A 21,714-nucleotide genomic window follows, 5' to 3' on the forward strand; every position below is an offset into this window, starting at 1 on the left:
AAAGTTGCGCTTTTTCCGAGTTCATTAGCACCGTAAATAGTCTATGAAGTTGCTGTACGCGCACATTCAAGCGAGCCGCCAGAGGCGCTGTCGCCCAACTTGTTTAACGTTTGGTTTCCTAAAACCGAACAAGATAGCGGTACAAAAATTGGGTATCGGCTAACTTAAATGCTGATTAACTTGGAAACTGCGCAACGAATCGAGTTTTTTTCTGCGCAATTATTTCGCAGCACAACCTACCCTGCAACAGCTTTACAAGGGTTTCAGACCGTTTCAGTTGTAGATGTTCACGAATGCAACAGCTACCAATAACAGGTAAGACTGGGAAGCAGATTTCGCTGCTTTCTTTCTCTACTGAAATTTGAGGTACATATATTCGGATATTGCCGATAGATTCAATAAATTTCTGCTGTTAGGCATTATTGACTATGGCGCTGTGTGAGTACAATATTTTCTCATTATTATTGATTCCACATAATTTTCTTTCATTATTCTGCAGTATACGATTTCATGTATGTATGTCACTTTTACAGAGCGACGTTAAAAAGAAGTTAAATGTTTGTCGAGATCTTTTGTAATATTCCATCAGTGTGCTCTATATTGTAGTTATGTATGATCTTTGTCATTTTTACACTGAAATAGGATTTCGCGCTGAGAATTTTGCACACATCTTTCATAGGAAGAAGGAAAGTTGTTATTTCCGCTAGACTAATTTCTCATGGCTGACATCGAGGAGTATGAGAAAGATGAACCTGAAACCATCGAGGTACGGTACAGCAGACAAAATATTTGACAGTCCCTCAGACAATGTAATTTGTATGTTACTCAGCATTTACTGCGAACTTTCAATTTCTTCATCATGTCAATGTAGTGATGTACGTGCGTATCGCAGAATTGTTTTATCGAACGGGTAATTACGGTACTTTTATTGCCTTCATCTTTAACGGCAGATTGCCTTCATCTTTAACGGCATAATCGGTTTCGTGTCGAATACGGTACGTTCATCACCACTAAATCAAATCCATACCCTATTATGGCTGAACTGCATGTTTTGAAACCGATAGAAGGTTAGACAATAAAGGCAGCCATTTGAAAACTAGTTCATACTTTTAAACTTGGTGAGAAGTTATTTGGTGCTTCTGTTAAGAAGTATTGAAAAGGATCTCCTAGATATGACTGTGTTTAGAATTGAGTTGAAGCAAACATACGAAAAATCGAGAACTAATAGTGATTGTAACACGTGTATCGAACGTCGTTCACAGTATAACACTGATCTGATAACCGCAAAATAATATTAGAGCACACGTTTAAGAAAGGCCAACTGAATATGTTTGAACAAGACTGTACACATTACAGGGGCTAATAACTAAGATACGTACTGTTTAAGGTATTTGGAATGGCAGGCGTGTCTGAGTCCTTCAAACAATTCTAGGGCTTGCAGCAAATTGTCATCGTTACTCCAAAATCTAGATATCCGATGCACCATAATCAGTGTTGTCCCGGGACCTAACCAAAACAACGAACACAAAAACTCAATCTGAATCTCTTTATGCAGGCTCCTGGCACAAATAAATTGTAACCACTGTTCAGCATGGTCGCTTGCATTCTGTAGAACAGGTTCGTCCAATGTGGGAAAGAAAAAGCTCATTACGACGCTACCGCCCCTCTCATACTGGCACTCAAACCGCTTGCTGTTAATTGTGACAGTTGTGGCACCTCAGCTTTGGCGCAAGTGGCGGCTTCTGTCGCTCGGGCTTAAAACAGGCACTGCCATGACCGCGAATCGACGACTCTACCGATGTCGGATTCGTTTCGTGACGTAGTGATGTGGCATATACGGGAAAATACAATATTTTTTCACATCTCTTTTTTTCCTTTATTTCTTTTTTTTGTGGTGGTGGTGGTGGTGGGGGGGGAGGAAATGTGAAGGATTGATCTGTACCGTGGCCCAAGGTGACCGTTCGATTGTGAGATGACGGGGCCAACGAATATGAATACAGTACGAAATATCAGATGTCGCTACATATTGCTCAGTAGCATAGTCCGAGTCCTAGACTAGGGTGTAAGAAGTATCGGAAGTTTCAGCTCATCCAAAATCTTCGGTCAAGTCTTTAATCGCGGAATGTTGCATTTTATAAGTAAGGTTCTTAACAACAAAGTATCCAGAATCGATTCAACATCCACTCTTATACATTCAGTTCTGTCAATACTCCTTTCCTACATTCAAAACTTCACAAACGCTAGCATACTGTGCTGGGCTAGGACGTCTGGAAAGAAAAGTGTTACAGATAATTGGCTTCACTACAGGGTCATTTCAATCTAGAAAAGACACATTGCAACTGATAATACAAAACAAGTGTATTGTAAAGGAAAGTCAGTCCTACCAATATGGTGAATTGCCAGTTTCGAAACGCCTGTGTCTTTCTAGTTTTCTGTCTATGCTACAATTCCAATTAAAAGTGGTACACAGTGCTAGGGTACACATGGCAAAGTTAGAGTTCTCAAAAACCATTCCATGTGAGTAGTAGGGCAAGCAGTGATCTACACCACATTGCATTGTTTCCAGATTTGTTCAAGATGGCAGATCCTAGATGGAGGCGATAGATGTGGCAACATTACAATGATGTCATGGTGGCAAGTTCAAATTTTGGTGGGAAAATAGGTCAATTGCGCTACCTCCACTAACCTCCCCCCTCCCCTCCCCCTCCTCTCCCTGTCTCCCCTCCCTTTGCCATTTGGAAAGTGGTGGGATAAGGACTCAATCTGTGCTGAGCTACTGGACAGGATGGATGCAAGCCTTTGTTTTGCATGCATTGTTTATTTAAACAATTTGAATTGTCATAGACAGTAGCTCCATCCAGTGTGTTCACCATGAGGTCCAGAGTCCAACTGACCTAGTTTGCAAGCTGCCAACAGGAGGCACTGTTGTCCCTCTCCCCTCCCATGATGTAATACAAGATGGTGGTCTGGAGAAAAATGGCAGAAAAGGACTCAGTCTGTTTCTAGCTGCTGGACTGGGACGACAGACATATTTGTACACTGTTTTCAACAGATGAGATGTCTGTGGTGGAAGAGGAGGAGGAGTATTTAGCATCTGAGGACAGTGTTGATAGCATTGGTATTTGATGAAGACGAATATGGGCTAAATTACAGTTCACAACTCATAGTGATAATTGTGTGCTGTAAATGTAGATTGATTGATAAAAGTCCCATCCGTTAGTCTTCCAGGGTCTCTGTGCCCCGCTGTTAGAGGCAAAGCATCAGACTCCCTGCCCCAAGTCTCCATGCTGACTCACGAGACAGACAGGATGAACGCCGGCTTATGGTACGGTCACATGGTAGCTGCTAAGCACTTCCTGCTGCATTGGAAATACCCACAGCCTTCCTCATCTTTAACATCCCCACCGAATGGTTACCCTTTCTCACTGAACACTAATTGCCTCAGGAGTTATTACATCTGTTGTTGTGGAATATTGTCACCTACTTCAAGATATCACAGGAACTAAATGTGCCATCGCAAAAAGAGATTGAGCTTTGCAGGTCATGCGAGAATACTTCAACAATTACACGATTTATTCCGAAGAATACCGCCGCCGCCATACTTGAACGTCGAATCAAAGAGAAAAAGATAGCGATACAGTCGTTAAACCATCCCACAGACACTTCACATGCTTTTGTGGGAAGTACACTTGTTTTTGAGCACGAACTGCTTCAGGAGTTACTAAATCCAACTGAATATAGCTGTAAATAAACTTCGAAAAAGATCCATGTACAGCAGTTTGCTTCAATTTTGCGACATATACCGCAACTCTTGATGTGGACTCTAGAAACACAGCGTGACATACTTGTGAAACCATTCCTGTGAGGGTTCGCAGGGTTTTATGGGAAATACACTTGTCTTTGAGCATGAGCTGCTTCACGAGTTACTAAATCCAACTGAATATGTCTGTAATACACTTACAGAAAGATCGATGCACAGTAGTTTGCTTCAGTTTCGCGTTGTATACTGCCACACTCGAATATGGACTCTAGAAAGATCATGACACACTTGTGAAACATCACATGGTTTTGTGTGGTTTTGTGGGAAACAAACCCCGACGCTGATGTCAGCTGCAAGATCTGGTTTTACATGTCAAAACGACGATATTGGGAAGCCGAAATAAATATCCGTGTAACTCTAAACACATAACGCTCAAGAGTTTTCGAGTTTTAGCTGCTTGTTTGAAGGCACTGCCAGAGAGAGAGAGAGAGAGAGAGAGAGAGAGAGAGAGAGAGAGAGAGCTCTTGAGTTCTGCAGCTGCTGTGATATTCACCACTTTTCTGAAATGGTTAGTGGTGTTACTTTTATTTGCTGCTGCTGGAATCTGAGACATTATTTTTTTTCCTTACTTCTCAAAGCACTGTCTAAGGCAAGCATACACGGGAAAATCAGAACAATTACACAAATAGAATTCCAAGCACTGTCCTACAGATGAGAAAAATGGCTAGAATTTTTGGTGTCCTGCAGCAGCTGGCTTGGTGATGCTATAAAGCTACAATGGCGGATAACAGACAGCATCCCGGCAGAGACAGAGGGCCTACTTGGACCTGTCTTTGAACACTCAAACAAAAAAAAATATCACGTTACTGTCATAACCTTCTATAGATACCTTGCCCCATCTTGTTTGAACCAGTCTTTAGAGCCTCCCATGCCCCATAAGAAGGATGTCTTGTGATTGAATGGAACATTCTGATTGGCTGTTACTGAATTTACCCAACAAACTGCTGCTACCGCTGCTGGTGTGGGAGCACTTCTGTCATTTCCGAGATTTTCAGCGGCAAACCTATTTTATACAGACCGAAAAAGAAACATACAGCACCCATCTTTCACTGACACTTAAACTGTAAAAAAGTGATCTACAGATCATGAAATATGGAAAGATACTTTCTCAATTACACATCTCTGCTACTGTTGAGGAAAGATCAAACATTTCACCATGAAATCGAGCTATATCACAACATACCAAATTGATGTAGTAAACACACAGTTCATATACTGCGCCATAAAAAATCATCATTTCTTCATCCTGCATATAGCTACGAAGACAGACAAATTCGAAATGAGAACATAAGCACGTGCACTGTACGAGATGCTATCCAAAATTTTCTGGACTGGTGCTGCCAACTGATAAAAACTTACCTTTGGACTTATGGTCACCATCACACTGGAAGTAGTTCCCATCTGCACGTATACACTGGTCCCAGCGCTTCTGGAAGTCCTGTTCTTTGAGGGTGTTTACACCGCCAGCAGTGTTTCTTGAATCATCTGTAGAGTGTCAAACCGACGGCCTTTCAACTTGAGTTTGTTTTCGGAATAGCGAGGTGCCAAATCTAGCGAGTACAGTGGATGGGGGTTCAACCGCCATGTTGTTTTTTTTGCCAAAAAGGTTCTGGTGAGCAAGGATGTGTGACAGGGCGCATTGTCATGATGCAGCAGCCACTGCCCTTGATGCCAAAGTTGGGCAGTTGTCGCCACATGGAGCCATCGCAAAAAGTCACAGTGGTACGCGGAATTCACTTCACTGTTTGGTTGAGTGGGACGAATTCTTTGTGCACAATTCTCTTGGTATCAAAGAAAACGATGATCATGCTCTTCACTTAGCTCTTCACCTGCCTCGATTTTTTGGATCTTGGAGAGCCCGGTCTCTTCCATTGGACGATTGTTGCTTAGCCTTCGGGTCATAACCATAAGTCCAGCGAGGGTATCCGTAGCACTTTTCCCGAGATTCACACAGAGTTTGATACACACACGCTGTTCTATTAATGGATCCATCGTAAAATCGCCACACACCAAATACAGAGTACTACGCAACACGTCATCCAAGCTGAATGCCACTCTGTACACTGACTCATCAGATATGCAGCTCTCTCCTACTTTTTAGATGGCAACACCAGTCCCAAAAATTTTGGATTGCACCTCGTATATACTCCTGCAGCACTAGATATTTCCCGCGAGGTTGAGCAGTCATCCACCATAGCCCTCTATCATGAGGAAAGTGCTGCCGCACATATGCTGGCTCGACGTGCGACCAGAGCGCCCTCCACAGACACAAAAATGTTACTATTTCTGGCCCCAACCTGCTTGCTTTCTTCACCCATCTCCATACTCTGGGATTACAAGAACTATTATATTTTCGTATGGTTTGTCAGAATATCGTACCACTTACGAGACAGTTCTGGATATCAAGCACATAGCAGTACACTACCTATCGCTAGCACAGTATAATTCGAACATAAAGACAGCAAATTATATTTCTAAAATCCTGAAACTTTAGCATGGTGCTGTGATGTGGAACATGCTGCAAACCTTTGAATAACTAGAAACTTATCTCGTCTGTGAAGATCTTTATGTGAAAACGCGGAAAAATAGAGGCAACAGGTAGTTACACTCGCGAATAGCTATCTCAGTGATATAATAGATTCCAAATCTCCATTCTACTTTACAAAGTCAACAATGGTGTTTGTCGAGTTAAGAGAATCGGCAAACCCGTCTTCCACCCCTCCTTCATCATCTAGATGCACATAGCACACGTCACAATGATGTTCTCTAAACCAAATAAAGACGAGAAATCTGCAAAAGCAGTCAACCAAACAATTTATGTGTGAGGGAATGGCGGTCCAGCACGTTCGTATTGAATATTCTCAAATTTCTACAGAGAACACATGTGATCACAAGGGATGCCCAACACATATTGAGTATTAGTTCGCTATTCAGCTCTCTGAAGGGCGACACGGTCTGTCAGCTACATTGCTGTACCCCAGCCGGCCTCTCGATTCAGATGGCTCCTGCTGTAAGCCGGAAACGTCAATCGTTCCCACTACAGGCCACTGCCACCACGTACAGTCACATTTTTATTAAAGTACTTACAATTAAATATTACGATTTCAGCCTCAATTGGACGACATTCGAAAATGAACAGTGTCGGAAAAAACCCCTCCTGATGACTATGGCTCTGGAAATAGAAATGTCTGTATCATTCTTATTAATTTTCCAAGTAAAAAGGAAACTTTCATTCCGTTTGCGGCTATCTCAGTTTTCCATGTCAAATCCGTAACTTCCTTATGAAGGACATAGTCATTTTAGTTACACATGTCGGAACACACACATAGTTTATAAGCCTGCTGCACGCGTGAATCTATCACACATCCCCTAGGACTAAGTATCATACTTCACCAATAACTGAGTACTGGCGATATGAAACAATACCGATCGAAAATTCGCGATGCATGGACATGTCTCATTTGCTTTTCTTGCAAGTGGTACCACTGTGCCTTAAAGAATAATTCATTCACTCATTTATTGAGCATTCATTTTATCATATACAATAATATAGGAATTGTCATGTTACATTATATGAGTTTGAAATTATACAGTAAATTAATAACATAGGCCTACAGTGGTAAAACATATATAAATATATACCTCATGCAGCGTATGGTAGATAATAACAAAACAAACAATAAATAATTATTTATAGTGCATACTATTTCATATATTTGTTTTTCAGATATGACTTATATTATTATTGACCACTCTAGTAGAGAATAACAGAACAAACAATATTTAATTAATTATAGTGTGTACAGGTAGACTATTTTCATACATTTGTTAAAATATGAATTATCATTATCATTGACCACTATGTCACTGTGTTCTGAAAATCTATGTTCTCTGTAACACTGTAAAAACATTCTCTTAATAACATTTTTAAGCTCATTTTCAAAACTATAAAACTTTTCTATCTTTTTGATGCTTAAGGGAAGAGCACTAAAAAGGATTTTGGGGTGATATATTGCACTTTTATAATATTGGGCTGTTTTGTGTGTTTCTCTGTGGAAATCATTCCTGTGTCTTGTTGGGTAGTCATGGCACTCTCTATTTAAAGAAGAAAATTGGGGGTGAGATTTGAAAAAGCAGATACTTTTGTAGATATATAAAGATGGAAGCGACATTATTTGAAATTCTTTGAAAATTTCCCTGCTGGGCTCTGTTGGTGCAGCGCCTTTCATTATTTTTAATGATCGTTTTTGAATAATGAATGACTGGTTTGCCAGACTTGAAGTACCCCAAAATAAGACACCATACCATAGTAGACTATGCATAAGAGCATAATAGGCACATATTACTGTTTTTTCACTGCTGCAGTTTCTCAGCATTCTGAGTATGTAGCAGCATTTACTTAGCTTTTTATTGAGCATTTCAATAGGTTTATCCCACTTTAGTTGCTCATCTAACCAGATACCTAAAATTTTGTGTTTGAAGTTTGTAAAAGCTTCTGTTCACCATGTTTCAAAACTTTATTGGGCTTTACTTTATTAGATACATGGCTGAAATTCGTCCATACTGTTTTTTTTTCTCATTTACAAATAAACAGTTATCTCTAAACAATTTTCCTGCTTCTTCTTTTGTTATTTCTACTTTGTGTTGCAAGTCAGTCTCATTTTGGGCTTTAATAAAAAGACTTGTATCGTCCACATACAATACAGCATTAGCTAGTATTAAACAGTTTGGTAGGTCATTTATGAAAATCAAGAAAAAGAGGGGTCCCAGGACAGAACCTTGTGGCAATCCATTACTAAGTTTCTTATATTCTGAAAAGTAAGAGGTTCCTTCGTGAACTATTTCTACTTTCTGGTATCTGTCTGTCAGGTATGATTTAAACCAGCTGTGAACAGTACCACATACACCATAGCAATATAGTTTCTCAGATGTTCAAAACACGAACGTAGTGGCTAAGTTAGTGTCACAAACGGTCTTGGTTCTACAGGCACACACAAGTATCACTAACGATATCCATTTTAAGAATTATACAAGCTCTATAACTCGAGGTATAGTATTGCTTCCAAACTAAGTAGCTTTCCACACAAATACTGCGACACTGAATACAGACGGCGATCGCAGGACCTGTATTAACAGACTGACAGTGCAGGTATACATCGCCAGCGATGTAAGCTCGTAATAAAATCATTGAATTTAAAAAGTGATTCAGCTAAGGCACATGGTATGAAGCCAGTATTTGCAGTTCCCTCACTAGCTACTTCTTCAGTATTTGTACCGCCTTCTACCCCAACGCCATGTCATAAGTTGTGCAATATATCCAGCAGTACATAGGCAATGGTTGATTGAGAATTATCACATACAGTAGATGGTGTGCTATGCAACTATTCACTTTAAAAAATGTGTCGCTAGATTCAGGTCATAAGAAATGTACACAGCTTTTCAGATCTATGCTGTTAAGCTTTCTGGTAGAAATGCTGTCTGCACTTTGGAAGCAACTCTTTCCATCTAAACACATACCTGCTTTGGATCCTATTGTCTTTTAGTGATGACAGCCGCTAGTGAATCATATTTGTGGCACACTCGTATCTCGAAACGATTCATCCTTTCAGACCCATCTGCGACAGTAAAATTTCAACATGGTTTTAGAAATACCTACACAACTTGTAACTGTTCCTCAGACTCTACCCTGCCATCCCTGCAGCTAGTTCTACATGTGATCGTTTCAATTTAAGTCGGAACTGAATAAAGGTTGGGAAGAGCTATATCTACCATCTTCTTCAACCTGGACAGAAACAGGGTCAGTTGAGCTAATGCCGCAGGACTCAGTGGAAAGGGACCACATTGTCGTGGCTCCGCCAACCGCCTACAGTGTGTAAGGTCAGCGCCAAATAAAGCCTGCTCTTGCAACACAGGGTATTAGAAAAGACAGTACAAGCAGTTACAGAAACTGGGAAAAGGATGAGGATTTTACTATTTAATTGTGGTGCATCTCCAAACTACTTATAAGTACCCCAGCCCGAAGGACGTCGGTCACCCAAATATAGTTTCCGTTGTGTACCATTAGACATAGAATAAAAAACTACGAACTACATAAGCTCCGCTAACTTCATCTGATAGAGATATTATCTGTGTGCAGGTATCAAGGAAATGCCCTGACCCCCATTAAATATACAGGTGTTGATCCACTCAGTCACCAGCACAGACTAGTGTAAGGTGCTATCTCCTGTACTTTAGGAGAAGGACCATATCCCACAGAATACACTATCAGTCGCAAGAGAACTTCCCTGTGTCCCTGTGTCGTTCCTTGAAACATTGCTTTTTTTCTGCTGTAATATGTCCAAGCAGAGTATGACATTATATGTTAAGCTTGTACGTGAGAAAAGTTTAGAAACAGATTGAAATGATGTGTACTGTAAACTGGCATAACTATGCTGCATTTTTTTCTGCCTGTTTCGTAATGAGAAAAACATTATTGAAACAATTCTAAAACACTAATTTAGATCTCTCGTCTCATAAAACATGGAAGGATGACAACTTAATTTTGTATTTAGATATGAAAAAAGTGGCAAATACATTTGGCAAAGTTGCCTGACAAAACCAGGTAACTTTGCTGACTGTGTTGAAATTTATGGAAATCATCATAAAAGTTACAGGAAAAGATGTTTAAAACGTTGGAAACAATTTGCTCATTAATATTGAACACTTCAATGCAAAGAAAGTTATAAAGGGAGGTTCACACAAATATTCGAATCATAAAGTTAAAAGGAAAGTTTGCCATTTTCATCATAAATAAAAATTTGCCTCGGTTTTGATTTTAAGGAGAATGAATTATGTGCTCAATGTCATTTACATTTAGGGAAGCTTCATTTGGCATGTCTGGGAAGCAAAAAATCTTACCCCTGTCTCTTGTCTGAAGATACAATACCTTGAGCTCTCTTTCTACATAGAATTGAATAAGTTTACCAAGGAAATGTTTGACACTGTTTTTGTTAAGCGTTTTGTGATAACTAACAGTCCAAGCTTTAAATTTATAAGGTCCTGGACTGCAGTAGCCACCAGAAAGATCGCGGGCGTCGCACATCGGCACGGCGCGTCCAGCACGGTAGTTGCCGCAAGTAGAGTCCCGTCCACCAGAGGGCACGCGAGAATTCGGACGCGACCTCTGCCAGCGGAACAAAACAACAACAACTAAGGCAGCACGAGCCGTGCCCAGTCAGTTCACATCGGGCATGCCTGTGAGACAGTTCCCGGTCTACTCTGAAGTGCGACGGAAAATGTGAACCGTGTTAATACACAATTGGCGACGAGTAGGGTCGTTCTTTCGCGTGTTGCGTCGTTGTTCCGGTTTCGGAGCTTGTCCGCGGCATGGAGGATTTAGTGCGGGTTTTGGTTGAGCAGCAGACGGAGCTCATGGCCACCACGAAACAAGTGCTTCCGGCGTTGCTCTCCGCGCCGTCTGCTCCGGCGCCGTTCCCTCCTCCCTTTCCCCCGTATGACGAGACGGCGGAGGATTGGGACGCGTACGAACATCGCCTTCGGCAGCATTTCCAGGCGTTTCATGTTGCCGATGCGGAGGTATGTCGTGCTCTTTCTTGTCTCGGATACCTCCCTCGCTATATCAAGTTTAGCGGCAGCTAGCGCCGTAGCAGGAACCCTCGTCCTTGTCTTTTGACGCATTGTGTTCATTGCTCTCTTCATATTATCGCGGCCGCACGCATGTTGTGGCGGCTAGGGTCGAGTTCTATCAATGCAAGAAGCAGCCCCATCAGTCTTACCGGGCGTGGGCCGCTACCCTGCGCGGTCTTAGTCGCAACTGTCATTTTGTCACGGAGCAGTCGCGAGAGTCGTGTGCCCACGTTATGGTGCGAGACGTCATTGTGCGTTCGGCCCCCGATAGGGAGGTCCGGCAGCGGGCCCTGCAGTTGGAAGACCCTTCCCTCGAGGAAGTCCTGTCCATTGCTCAATCTCACGCCGCCGGTCGACAGTTGGAAGCGTGGTGCGACGTCGCGGCGGTTCAGGGCGGCGCGGCCGCGCCCACTGCGTCCGGGGTGGACGACGTGCGAGCGCTACAATCCGCCCGTTACGGCCGCTCCCGTAATCAGAGTTCCAGCCGCCGGCCCCTGTCACCGTCCTGTGCGTCGTGCTGTATACATCACGATCGGTCGGAGTGCCCCCAGCGTTGGGCCGTTTGTCGCAAATGTAGTAAAAAAGGACACACTGCTAACGTCTGCCGCTCAGCCTCGAAAGAATCGAAGGAAGCAGGTACAGAGGACACGGACGTGGACATTCCGGAAGTTTCATAGGGCCAGGCTACCGGCGCATCGGCCCACAAACTCTTTATCGAGGTGTCGGTTCGGTCACGCCGATTACAATTGCTAGTAGATACGGGCGCGGCAGTTTCTTTGTCGAATGCACAAACTTACTCCGACCTTGGGTCGCCCCTGTTGGCGCCATTTTACGGGCGTCTACGCGATTATGGTAAACAGTTCATTCCCCTTCTGAGTCAATTCACTACCGACGTGACTTACAAATCCGTCACTCGGCCTATTACTTTTATTGTGGTCAGTGATGCGAGCTCTACTAACCTTTTTGGCTTGGCTGCCTTTCAAGCTTTCGGGTTTTCTATCACTGACACCATACAGTTGGTCTCCGAAGATGTTCCCTATCAATCATTAGAATCTTTGATCTCTGACTTTCCGGGTATCTTTAAGGAGGGCCTGGGGCGTGTTTCAGACTTTGAAACTCACTTAACGTTGAAGGCGTCAGCTCGCCCGCGTTTTCTATGCGCGAGACAGATCCCCTCGGCTCTCCGCCCTCAAGTAAAAGCAGAGCTAGTCCGGCTAATAACCCTCGGGGTCATTCTTCCCATTTCTTCTAGTGAGTGGGCTTCGCCCTTCGTTATTGTCAGGAAAACCTCGGGAAAATTACGTCTTTGTGGCGATTTCAAGGCCACCATTAATTCCCAGTTGGTGGTGGACACCTATCCTTTGCCTCATGCTGATGAATTGTTCTCCGCCATAGTGGGAGGCCAATATTTTTCGAAAATCGATCTTTCGGAGGCTTATCAGATACCTCTTGATGAAGACTCCAAACGGCTGGCAGTTGTTAACACCCCGTTTGGCCTTTACCAATACCAGCGGTTGGCCTTCGGAATATCCGGTGCTCCGGCAATATTCCAGCATTATCTTGAGCACGTCACATCGACAATCCCTCATTGTATTAATTACCTGGACGACATAATTGTCACGGGCCACTGCACGAAGGAGCACTTGCACAACCTTCGCACACTCTTTCTCAAATTCAGGTCCGTGGGCTTGCGTTGCAACCTGTGTAAGTCAAACTTCTTCCAACCGTCCATTGAGTATGTGGGCTACAGAGTCTCTCGGCACGGCGTCCAGGCACTAGGAAGTTTGGTCCAAGGTGTCGTCGACCTACCGCGGCCCGCTTCACAGAAGGAGTTACAATCTTTTTTAAGCAAGATTGCCTATTACCACCGGTCATTCCCAGGGCTTCCACCACCACCTGCCCCCTGTACCACCTTCTGTGCAAGGGTGTTCCTTTTGATTGGTCGCCTGCATGCGAGCGAGCATTCACCTCAATGAAAGGCCTCCTCAAGTCAGCGCCGTGTTTGGCTGCTTTTGACCCCCGTAAGCTGTTGGTCCTGGCTAGATGCTTCGCAGTATGGGGTGGGGGCAGTCCTGGCCCATCACAACGCAGATGGTTCCGAGCAGCCACTGGCGTTTGCGTCTAAAACTTAGTCCCGCACAGGCCCATTACTCCCAGGTGGAAAAAAGAGACTTTGGCCATTGTCTATGCTATTACCAAGTTTCACCCTTTCTTGTATGGCATGAAGTTTCAGTTAATCACTGACCATAAGCCATTAATATCGTTATTTGGCCCTGCCTCGCAGATTCCAGATAGGGCGGCCCACAGACTACAGCACTGGGTCTTGTTCCTCTCTAAGTACCATTATGACATTCCTTTTCGCCCTATCGGGTAGGATGCCAATGCAGATGCTCTTTCTCGTTTTCTAGTGAGCCCGGATCCTAAGTTCGATCGAGAGGAGATTATGTGTTTTCATTTGGATGTGGCGTCCCGCCAAACGGTTGATGGCTTCCCGATCACTAGTTCTAGAGTCGCCAGGGAAATGGCAGCTGACCCGGTTCTCCGGCAAGTAGTTCGCCTCATTCAGCAAGGGCTCTTTCAGGCCAGGCCTCGGACCCTCTTCGTAATTATTTTGTTCTACGAGACCGCCTCTCTATCTTGGAAGGAGTTCTCCTTCTGGCTACCAATGATACACTCCTTGCGTGGTTGTTCCTGCAAGTTTGTGAAGGGAAGTCCTCACATTATTACATGAGGGGCACTGGGGTGTTTCCCGTACTAAAACCTTGGGTCGCTGGCACGTGTACTGGCCCGGTATTGACAGGGAAATTGAGCACTTGGTGGCCGCCTGTTCCCAGTGTGCGAGCCAACAGGCATCTCCCAGGTCAGCGTTCTCTTCATGGCCGCCTGCAACCCAGGCATGGGAACGTGTTCACATCGATTTTGCGGGCCCGTTTCTCAATGGCTTTTGGCTCATTGTCATTGATGCTTATTCCCGATTTCCATACGTGGTTCGGTGGTCCTGAACCACTTCAGATGTTGTAATCTAGGCACTAGCAAAAATCTTTTCTGTGGAATGTCTGCCAATAACCCTGGTTTTGGACAATGGACCTCATTTTATATCGCACACCTTCCAGGATTTTTGTACGCACTTCGGTATTCGGCACGTTTGCTGTTCCCCCTTTCATCCACAATCGAATGGGGAAGCCGAGCACATGGTGCGCATATTTAAGACACAGATGAAAAAGTATGTGCACGAATTTCCTGCGGAGGAGGCGTTGACGTTTTTCCTGATGGCATACCGGGCCACACCTATGGGAGAACGCAGCCCCGCAGAGCTCCTCCACGGGCGCCAACCTAGGACTCTGCTGCACCTTCTTCGGCCTGGTCCTCGCCAGTCTTCGCAAAACGGAGTACCCGGCTTTCCACCAGGTATGTCAGTCTGGGCACGTGGGTTTGGTCGCCAGCCACATTGGATACCGGTGGTGGTCCTGTGCCAAAATGGCTGCCGGCTCTATACCTTGCAGATGGGGGACCGAGAGGTACGTCGTCACCAAAATCAGCTACGTCCACATTTGAGCACCCACCCTCCGACCCCTCGGGCACCGGCTTCCACATTGCCGGCACATGTGTTTGTTTCTCAGGGGACGCTACCACCCCTCCCCCCTGTGATTCTGCCGCACTGTGATGGCTCTCAGCCTTGGCAGCCTCCAGTAGCTCCAGCACTGGCATCGCCATCATTAGCGATGCCCCAGTGAGAGCCGAACCCTTTTGCAGGCCCGGTTTCTCAGCAGGCTGGTTCACCTGGGGTCGTCCCTTCCCCATTGTCCCTGCCACTGGGTCTTGCCCCTCCCAGGGTGGACCAGAATCCAGAGTTCGACTGCCTGTCTCCCGTTCTGGCCCGGGTTCCAGTGGTGGGATGACGAGTGCCTCTTCGTGTGGGTCACTTCCAGGTGTATTCGAGGGTTCCAGCTTGAGGGTTGGCAGATCCCCTCGACTCCAGCTTTCCGATGGACGTGGTCATCACTCCTGCACGACGCTCCACCTTCCGATGCAGTGGATCACTGTGGCTTCACCCCCGAAGGAGGAGTGCAGTAGCCACCAGAAAGATCATGGGTGGCACACATCGGCACGGTGCATCACAGACGGTAGGTGCCACAAATAGTCCCATCCACAAGAGGGCACGCGAGAATTTGGCCGCGACCTCTGCCAGTGGATCAACAACAACAACAACAACAACAACATCAACAACAACTCAGGCAGCATGGGCTGTGCCCAGTCAGTTCACATCGGGAATGCCTATGAGACAGTTCCTGGTCTACTATGAAGTGTGAAGGAAAACGTGAACCGTGTTACTACATGGACCATTTTGGAATTGTTTCATTACGTTGACAAATGGTTGAATTATGATCATCTTTGCAGCAAAAAGTGAGATAAAAGGTGTTGACAAATTCCTGACTAAGTTCTTTCATAGGTTCTGTGTCTTGTTAAAATTCAGTGTTAGGTGTGTCATATAAAGAAAAAGCATAGTCACCATTCATTGTTGTTGTGATGGATATTCCGTCAATTTGATTTGTTACACTGGTACTTGGAAGAGACTGGTAGTTCATGAAGTGTGATTCATGAACAGCTTTTCCTGGTGCCACATCAGTTCTCCTTCTCCTCTTTGACAGACTCTTGACTATGATTTTCACTACAGGCTCGACAGCATTTCATGAGTAAATCACTAATTCTTGTGGGTGTGCCATTATCATAAAATCTCTCTGCATCTGGGTTCTAGAATGAACTTCTTGAGTACTTAGTGGCACAATGACACATTTCTCATATTAAACATTGGCTGCCAGATAGTTTTTTTGTCCATGCCTAAGCAACACAGAAAAACCAATTTTCAAAATGAAATGCAGAGCATCAAATCATCCATCTGTTGTACTGCCATACTTTGTTCTTTTTTGTCCTCTTAAGACCTGTGTCCCACAACTTTTTCAAACAATTAACCACAAAAGGAGGACGGAGTTCACCTCGTGCCAAAACTGCAAACATTAAAGAAATACTTGAATTTGTTGAATTTATAATTCTTTTCTGGATACTTTTTTTTGGACCCTGGATCATCAGTCAGATCTGACTCATCATAGTTTAATATGTGAGATGGAGGAACTGCTTCTAATGATTATTGCAAAAGACTGAAGTATGCTTTAAGTTGATCTACTCCAACACTAATCTTGTGTGAGAAATATTTTGCCTCTTGTTCAAAGAAAGCCTTTGGTTATGCTGTTTCACAACAGAACAGTACCAGTTGTCACCAGATAAATTGTTTTCAGTTGTGAAATCTGCTTCTCCATTGAAACTAAGACATTTTTCAAAAGCATCAAGAAGCATTCCGCGATCTGCACACACACGAGGATCTCGTCCTCTGCTTCAATGCTCAGTGCACTCTGGCACCCTTGTGTCTTTAAATGGAGATGTTTAACTTCAATTTCAATTGTTGTTTGAGGAATATTGAACTCTTTTGCTGCTTTTTTTTACTGCTCATTTTCTTGTTCATCACGTTGGAGACAGCAAGCTGTAGCATAATGTCATAATTTTAATATCTTCATGCTCTCAGTTTGAATCTAATGAACCCTGACATTTTAACAACCTGTACAAAGACCCCAAAATGCTAGATTTAAAAAATTGTGAAAGAGGTAAAGAAAGACCAAATTTTGGATTGGCTAAGTTGTCAAATTTTACCAAGCTTTTGGTGGAGTATTCCCAAGGTGCACTATTATACAAAATGCGACACACAAATTTATTCCCAATAATGAATTAGAAACTGCATTGAACAAAAGAAATAGTTCTCACATATGTCAGAATGAGTGGCTGGGATGAGACACTTTTGAAGACAACGATACTAGAAAATGCATCTTCCAGAAGTTGATAGAAAAAGCAATGACAAGTGCAGGAGACAATGAATAAACCTAAAATGCACACCATATCTATCATTTGTTGTTTGCTCTATTCAATGAAAGCATTGATGCTTCTATTGGATTATTGAGGAACATGGTGTGTTGTATTGTCCCAGGCTTAGGTGATCAGGATAAGGTGGCACTCACACTAAAAAGCGATGAGATGAACAGCACTTAGTGACAGTTTGATATCACTTAACGTCGTTAGATGCAGTGTCCAGACACACAGCAGGCCACAATACAAGCAAAGTAATGATGACTGATTAGTAAAGCACATTAACCATGAGTGAGCAACCTCAAGATTGAACCAAGAATGCTCATGAGGTGGCCAGCCTACACTTTCTCAACCCTTCCAATGGGGTACTGCAGTCCCTGCCTGTGGAGTCTCCCACACTGGAGGATGCATGTTGGAAGCAGCTGCCAACTCCTGTGAGTGATCTAGATGGTGATGGAGTCAATAGTGAAGGATTCCACAACTGTTATTCAAAATGTGACAAAGTTTCCCTGCTTGTACTTATTATTAGACAACTTAGCCTGAAACAGCAATAACCAATAATTGAAACTATGTGATATCCCTCCATTCACCTGCAATCTGTTATTAGTCAAATGACAACACTCACTTTCTGTGAGGTGCAATCTTTGTCTTGACCACCAGATTTACAAAAGAATTGTTAAGGATTTGGTCACAGCTAAATATTTGTGACAAGTAAGACTGTAAATATGATTGCTGCTCATTTCATTCACAGCAATTAAAGCTGTTCTTAGGTTCCTGCCTATCTACAATGTCAGAAATCTTTAAATATTCAGAAATGTTTGTGACAAGTGAGAATGTAAGTCATTTAAGCTGTGTGCGTGTGTGTGTGTGTGTGTGTGTGTGTGTGTGTGTGTGTGTGTGTGTGTTTGACAAAGGCTTTGTTGGCCAAAAGCTTATTGTGTGTCAGTCTTTTTGTTGTGCCTATCTGCGATTCAGCATCTCTGCTACATAGTGAGTAGCAACTATCCTTTTCATAATATTGTTACATTCCATCCTGGATTTTCCATTGTTTGATTTTCCTATTTCTGAGTGGTGGAGTAGCAACAGTATAATTTCCATTGGCCACTGAAATGGCTGTGATGGTAGTGCTTTTAGTAACTGTTCTGAAGCAAGAGTCCATTCTAATCTGTGCTAGACTGAGGCTGTTTGCTTGTTGTTTTTTTTCTCTCCACTTTCATGTTACCTCTAACCACTGGTTTATTAATTTGTGCTCAAATACATTTTTATTAATTAACTGACTTAATTCAATTACAAGAATGCTGGCTTTGAATCATAGTATGCATTGTTAGCTACTTTAGTTGGTGCTTTTGTAGCCCATGAGTTAATATGTTCAGGTTTTTTACACATTTTCTGGAGAATATGGTTTGAGTGTATGTATTATTGTGCTCATCCGTAACTGCTACATTTAACAGTGCACTTAATGCTTCTTTACCTGACTGAATTATATCTTTATACTTGCAGGATGGAAACCAAAGTTTAATACAAAAATTGTGGTTACTTTTCCCAGAAAGTTTTCGTAATGTTTCTTATGTTGTGTTTACTCAGACTTGCAATGCATTTAAAGGTATGTTTATTGATTTTCTTCATATTATTTTGCCTCTTAATTTGCGACAAGAAGTAATAATAGTATATCTAAAAAATCAAAGTTTGTGTCTCATGAAAATAATTAGCTGTCCTTTCTTATTGCAGCATTTTATAATTTTGGACGAACTGCTACATGGTTGTTTTTTAGCACATCTATACTTATTTTCATTCCTGTTATACTTGAAGTGGAAAGAGCTGAAATTGAAAATGAACAACGAAGACATCAGAGTCAGGTAACCATCATCTGAGGTATATAGGTTATTATTTTTTCATTAAAAACAAAGATTCCAAGACTTACCAAGCGGGAAAGCGCCGGCAGACAGGCACATGAACAAAACACACACACAGAATTACGAGCTTTCGCAACTGGCAGTTGCTTCGTCAGGAAAGAGGGAAGGAGAGGGAAAAATGAAAGGATGTGGGTTTTAAGGGAGAGGGTAAGGAGTCATTCCAATCCCGGGAGCGGAAAGACTTCCCTTAGGGGAAAAAAAGGACAGGTGTACACTCGCACACACACACACACACACACATATATGGATATCCATATATGTGTGTGTGTGCGAGTGTACACCTGTCCTTTTTTTCCCCTAAGGGAAGTCTTTCCGCTCCCGGGATTGGAATGACTCCTTACCCTCTCCCTTAAAACCCACATCCTTTCATTTTTCCCTCTCCTTCCCTCTTTCCTGACGAAGCAACTGCCAGTTGCGAAAGCTCGTAATTCTGTGTGTGTGTTTGTGTGTTTTGTTCATGTGCCTGTCTGCCGGCGCTTTCCCGCTTGGTAAGTCTTGGAATCTTTGTTTTTAATATATTTTTCCCATGTGGAAGTTTCTTTCTGTTTTATTATTTTTTCAGCATCATCAAGTTAAATATTATTCATGTTGTATTCAGTTGATTGTTGTGTGGAATTTGTACCTTTAAAAAAATGTTTCATGTTAGTTCCAAGTGGGAGAAAATCGGAAGCATTTCGAAACAGTCAGAAACCTGCCATGGAGCAAGGATGTACGCCAAATCAGTGAAAAGGTTATATACTGGTCATACTATGTCCTGATCCTGACATATGCATCCAAACCTTGGGTTATGAAAGGCAGAGAGAAAAGCAGATGAAATTCTTGAGGAACAGTATTGGAGTGACAAAGACAGACAGGTTAAGAAATGAGAGGATCAGAGTGTTAATGAATATAGAATCATTACAGGAAGAGATAGAGAAATCAAGGCTGAGGTGGTATGGGCATATAAGTGAGTGGAGGAGAAGAGGATACCCAGGAGGTTATATGAGATGATACTGGAATAAGATACCAAGAGAAAGACTGAGAGACAGATGGCTGAAAGGAGTAGAGGAATGCATCCAGAAGAAAGGAAAAGACTAGACCAAAGTGAAGACAGAGAGATAGTGGCAATAAAGAAGGTGATTGAGAGGCTTATGTTCAAAACAGACTCAGCCAGAGGCTAGAAACTGTCCAAGATGATGATGAAGTTGTAAAATGTTATGTTTGAATACAGAAACAGAAATCTGTCTGAATTAATGTATTCCAAAACCAGTTTACCAAGAAAGAATGACAAAGTGTAAGCCAATTAAGATCACAGTTCATTCATTCATTTGTTTGTTCAAGCATCTGGTTGTGTGAAAGAACATTCTGATATGTAGAACAAGTCAAGATATAAATTTTAAACTGCCATAAACTAATTCTGTATGCTGTAATCACAAATAATTGTTACTTAATGCCTATATTCAATTTGTGCTTATAAAGGCTACAAATGAACATAATACCAAGAGCTCTAAAAATTCAATATTTCAACAAAAGCTGCTGCTTCCACTTACTCAATGTTAACACATGTACACTGATTATTTTAACTCCATGTCTGGGAGAGAGACACCACATTTTCTCTCCATAATTCTGCAACCTTAATGTATTTGATAGTGGCTTTTAAGACATCTTTCTGGATACAGGATCCATCCATAATAGTAGTAAATTAACTGGTTGGACCACTGCTCAGCTGCATGTAATCCCCTCCTCATATCCATGAGACCAAATTTATTCGATACCTTGAGACTCCTGTTCTTGATCTATTAAGGGTTCTCCAATTAGTATAGGGTCAGTACCACAGCTGATTTCTTCTCTTGGAGTGAAGCACTCTTTCTTAGGGGTACTTGGTTGCCACAGAAAAACATGTCTAAAACTGGATCAGGCTTGACATCTAATAATAACGTTCAACATAAACTTTTCCTATATTTAAAGCAGAATGCTGCTGATGTATAATAGTACCACAAATGTTTTGGGTTTTCTATTTGCTTATTCCAATCTGTTCCTCGCAGCATTCTAATGTTATGGATGGAGATGCAATGCCGACCAAAGAGTAGATTTTTGGGTCTGGGGTTGATCTAAGGCACTCTGTAACAAAGTGGGCTAACACATTTAAGGCTATGTTCACGTACATGCTGTGGACTGACACTCCAAACTGGTGTGCCCTACTCTCCCACAAAAAAGATCCCAGCACAGTTTACCAGAGAAGGTGGGGATTTGCTCCCACACACAGAATTTGTCAGATTTCCCAAGATGTTGTTTCTTCAGCAGATTTTTCCTTTCAAACCCTCACTGTGTGCTCTAAAATATTGCGTGCAATCCAGACTTATTCCCAGATAGTATGCAATGCCTCAGTGATGGGTTTCTGATCTTCTCCACTTAGTTTTCAGTTTTCACATACTCCAGTCTTTACAGGAATGAACGTGAGGT

General features: G+C 42.7%; 1 protein-coding gene across 5 annotated transcripts in view; it reads left to right on the plus strand.

Moving 5' to 3' along the window:
* Window positions 1–621: 621 nt before the first annotated feature.
* The window catches only part of LOC126318743 (mitochondrial import receptor subunit TOM22 homolog), a 131,013-nt gene continuing 109,920 nt past the window's right edge, over window positions 622–21,714 (plus strand). For 3 of the 5 annotated variants that reach the window (XR_007557718.1, XM_049993515.1, XM_049993514.1), the window contains exons 1-3: window positions 659–766; window positions 18,860–18,962; window positions 19,088–19,215. Coding sequence is in view for 4 of the 5 variants with exons in the window: in XM_049993515.1 (XP_049849472.1) it covers window positions 719–766; window positions 18,860–18,962; window positions 19,088–19,215 (279 nt within the window). In the remaining variant the exon portion in view is untranslated. Of the gene's footprint in view, window positions 767–15,523; window positions 15,571–18,859; window positions 18,963–19,087; window positions 19,216–21,714 lie in introns of those variants that run through there. The other 2 variants (XM_049993512.1, XM_049993513.1) reach the window with 2 other exon arrangements.

Source organism: Schistocerca gregaria, chromosome 1 (genome assembly GCF_023897955.1).
Source record: "Schistocerca gregaria isolate iqSchGreg1 chromosome 1, iqSchGreg1.2, whole genome shotgun sequence".
Lineage (NCBI taxonomy): Eukaryota > Metazoa > Arthropoda > Insecta > Orthoptera > Acrididae > Schistocerca > Schistocerca gregaria.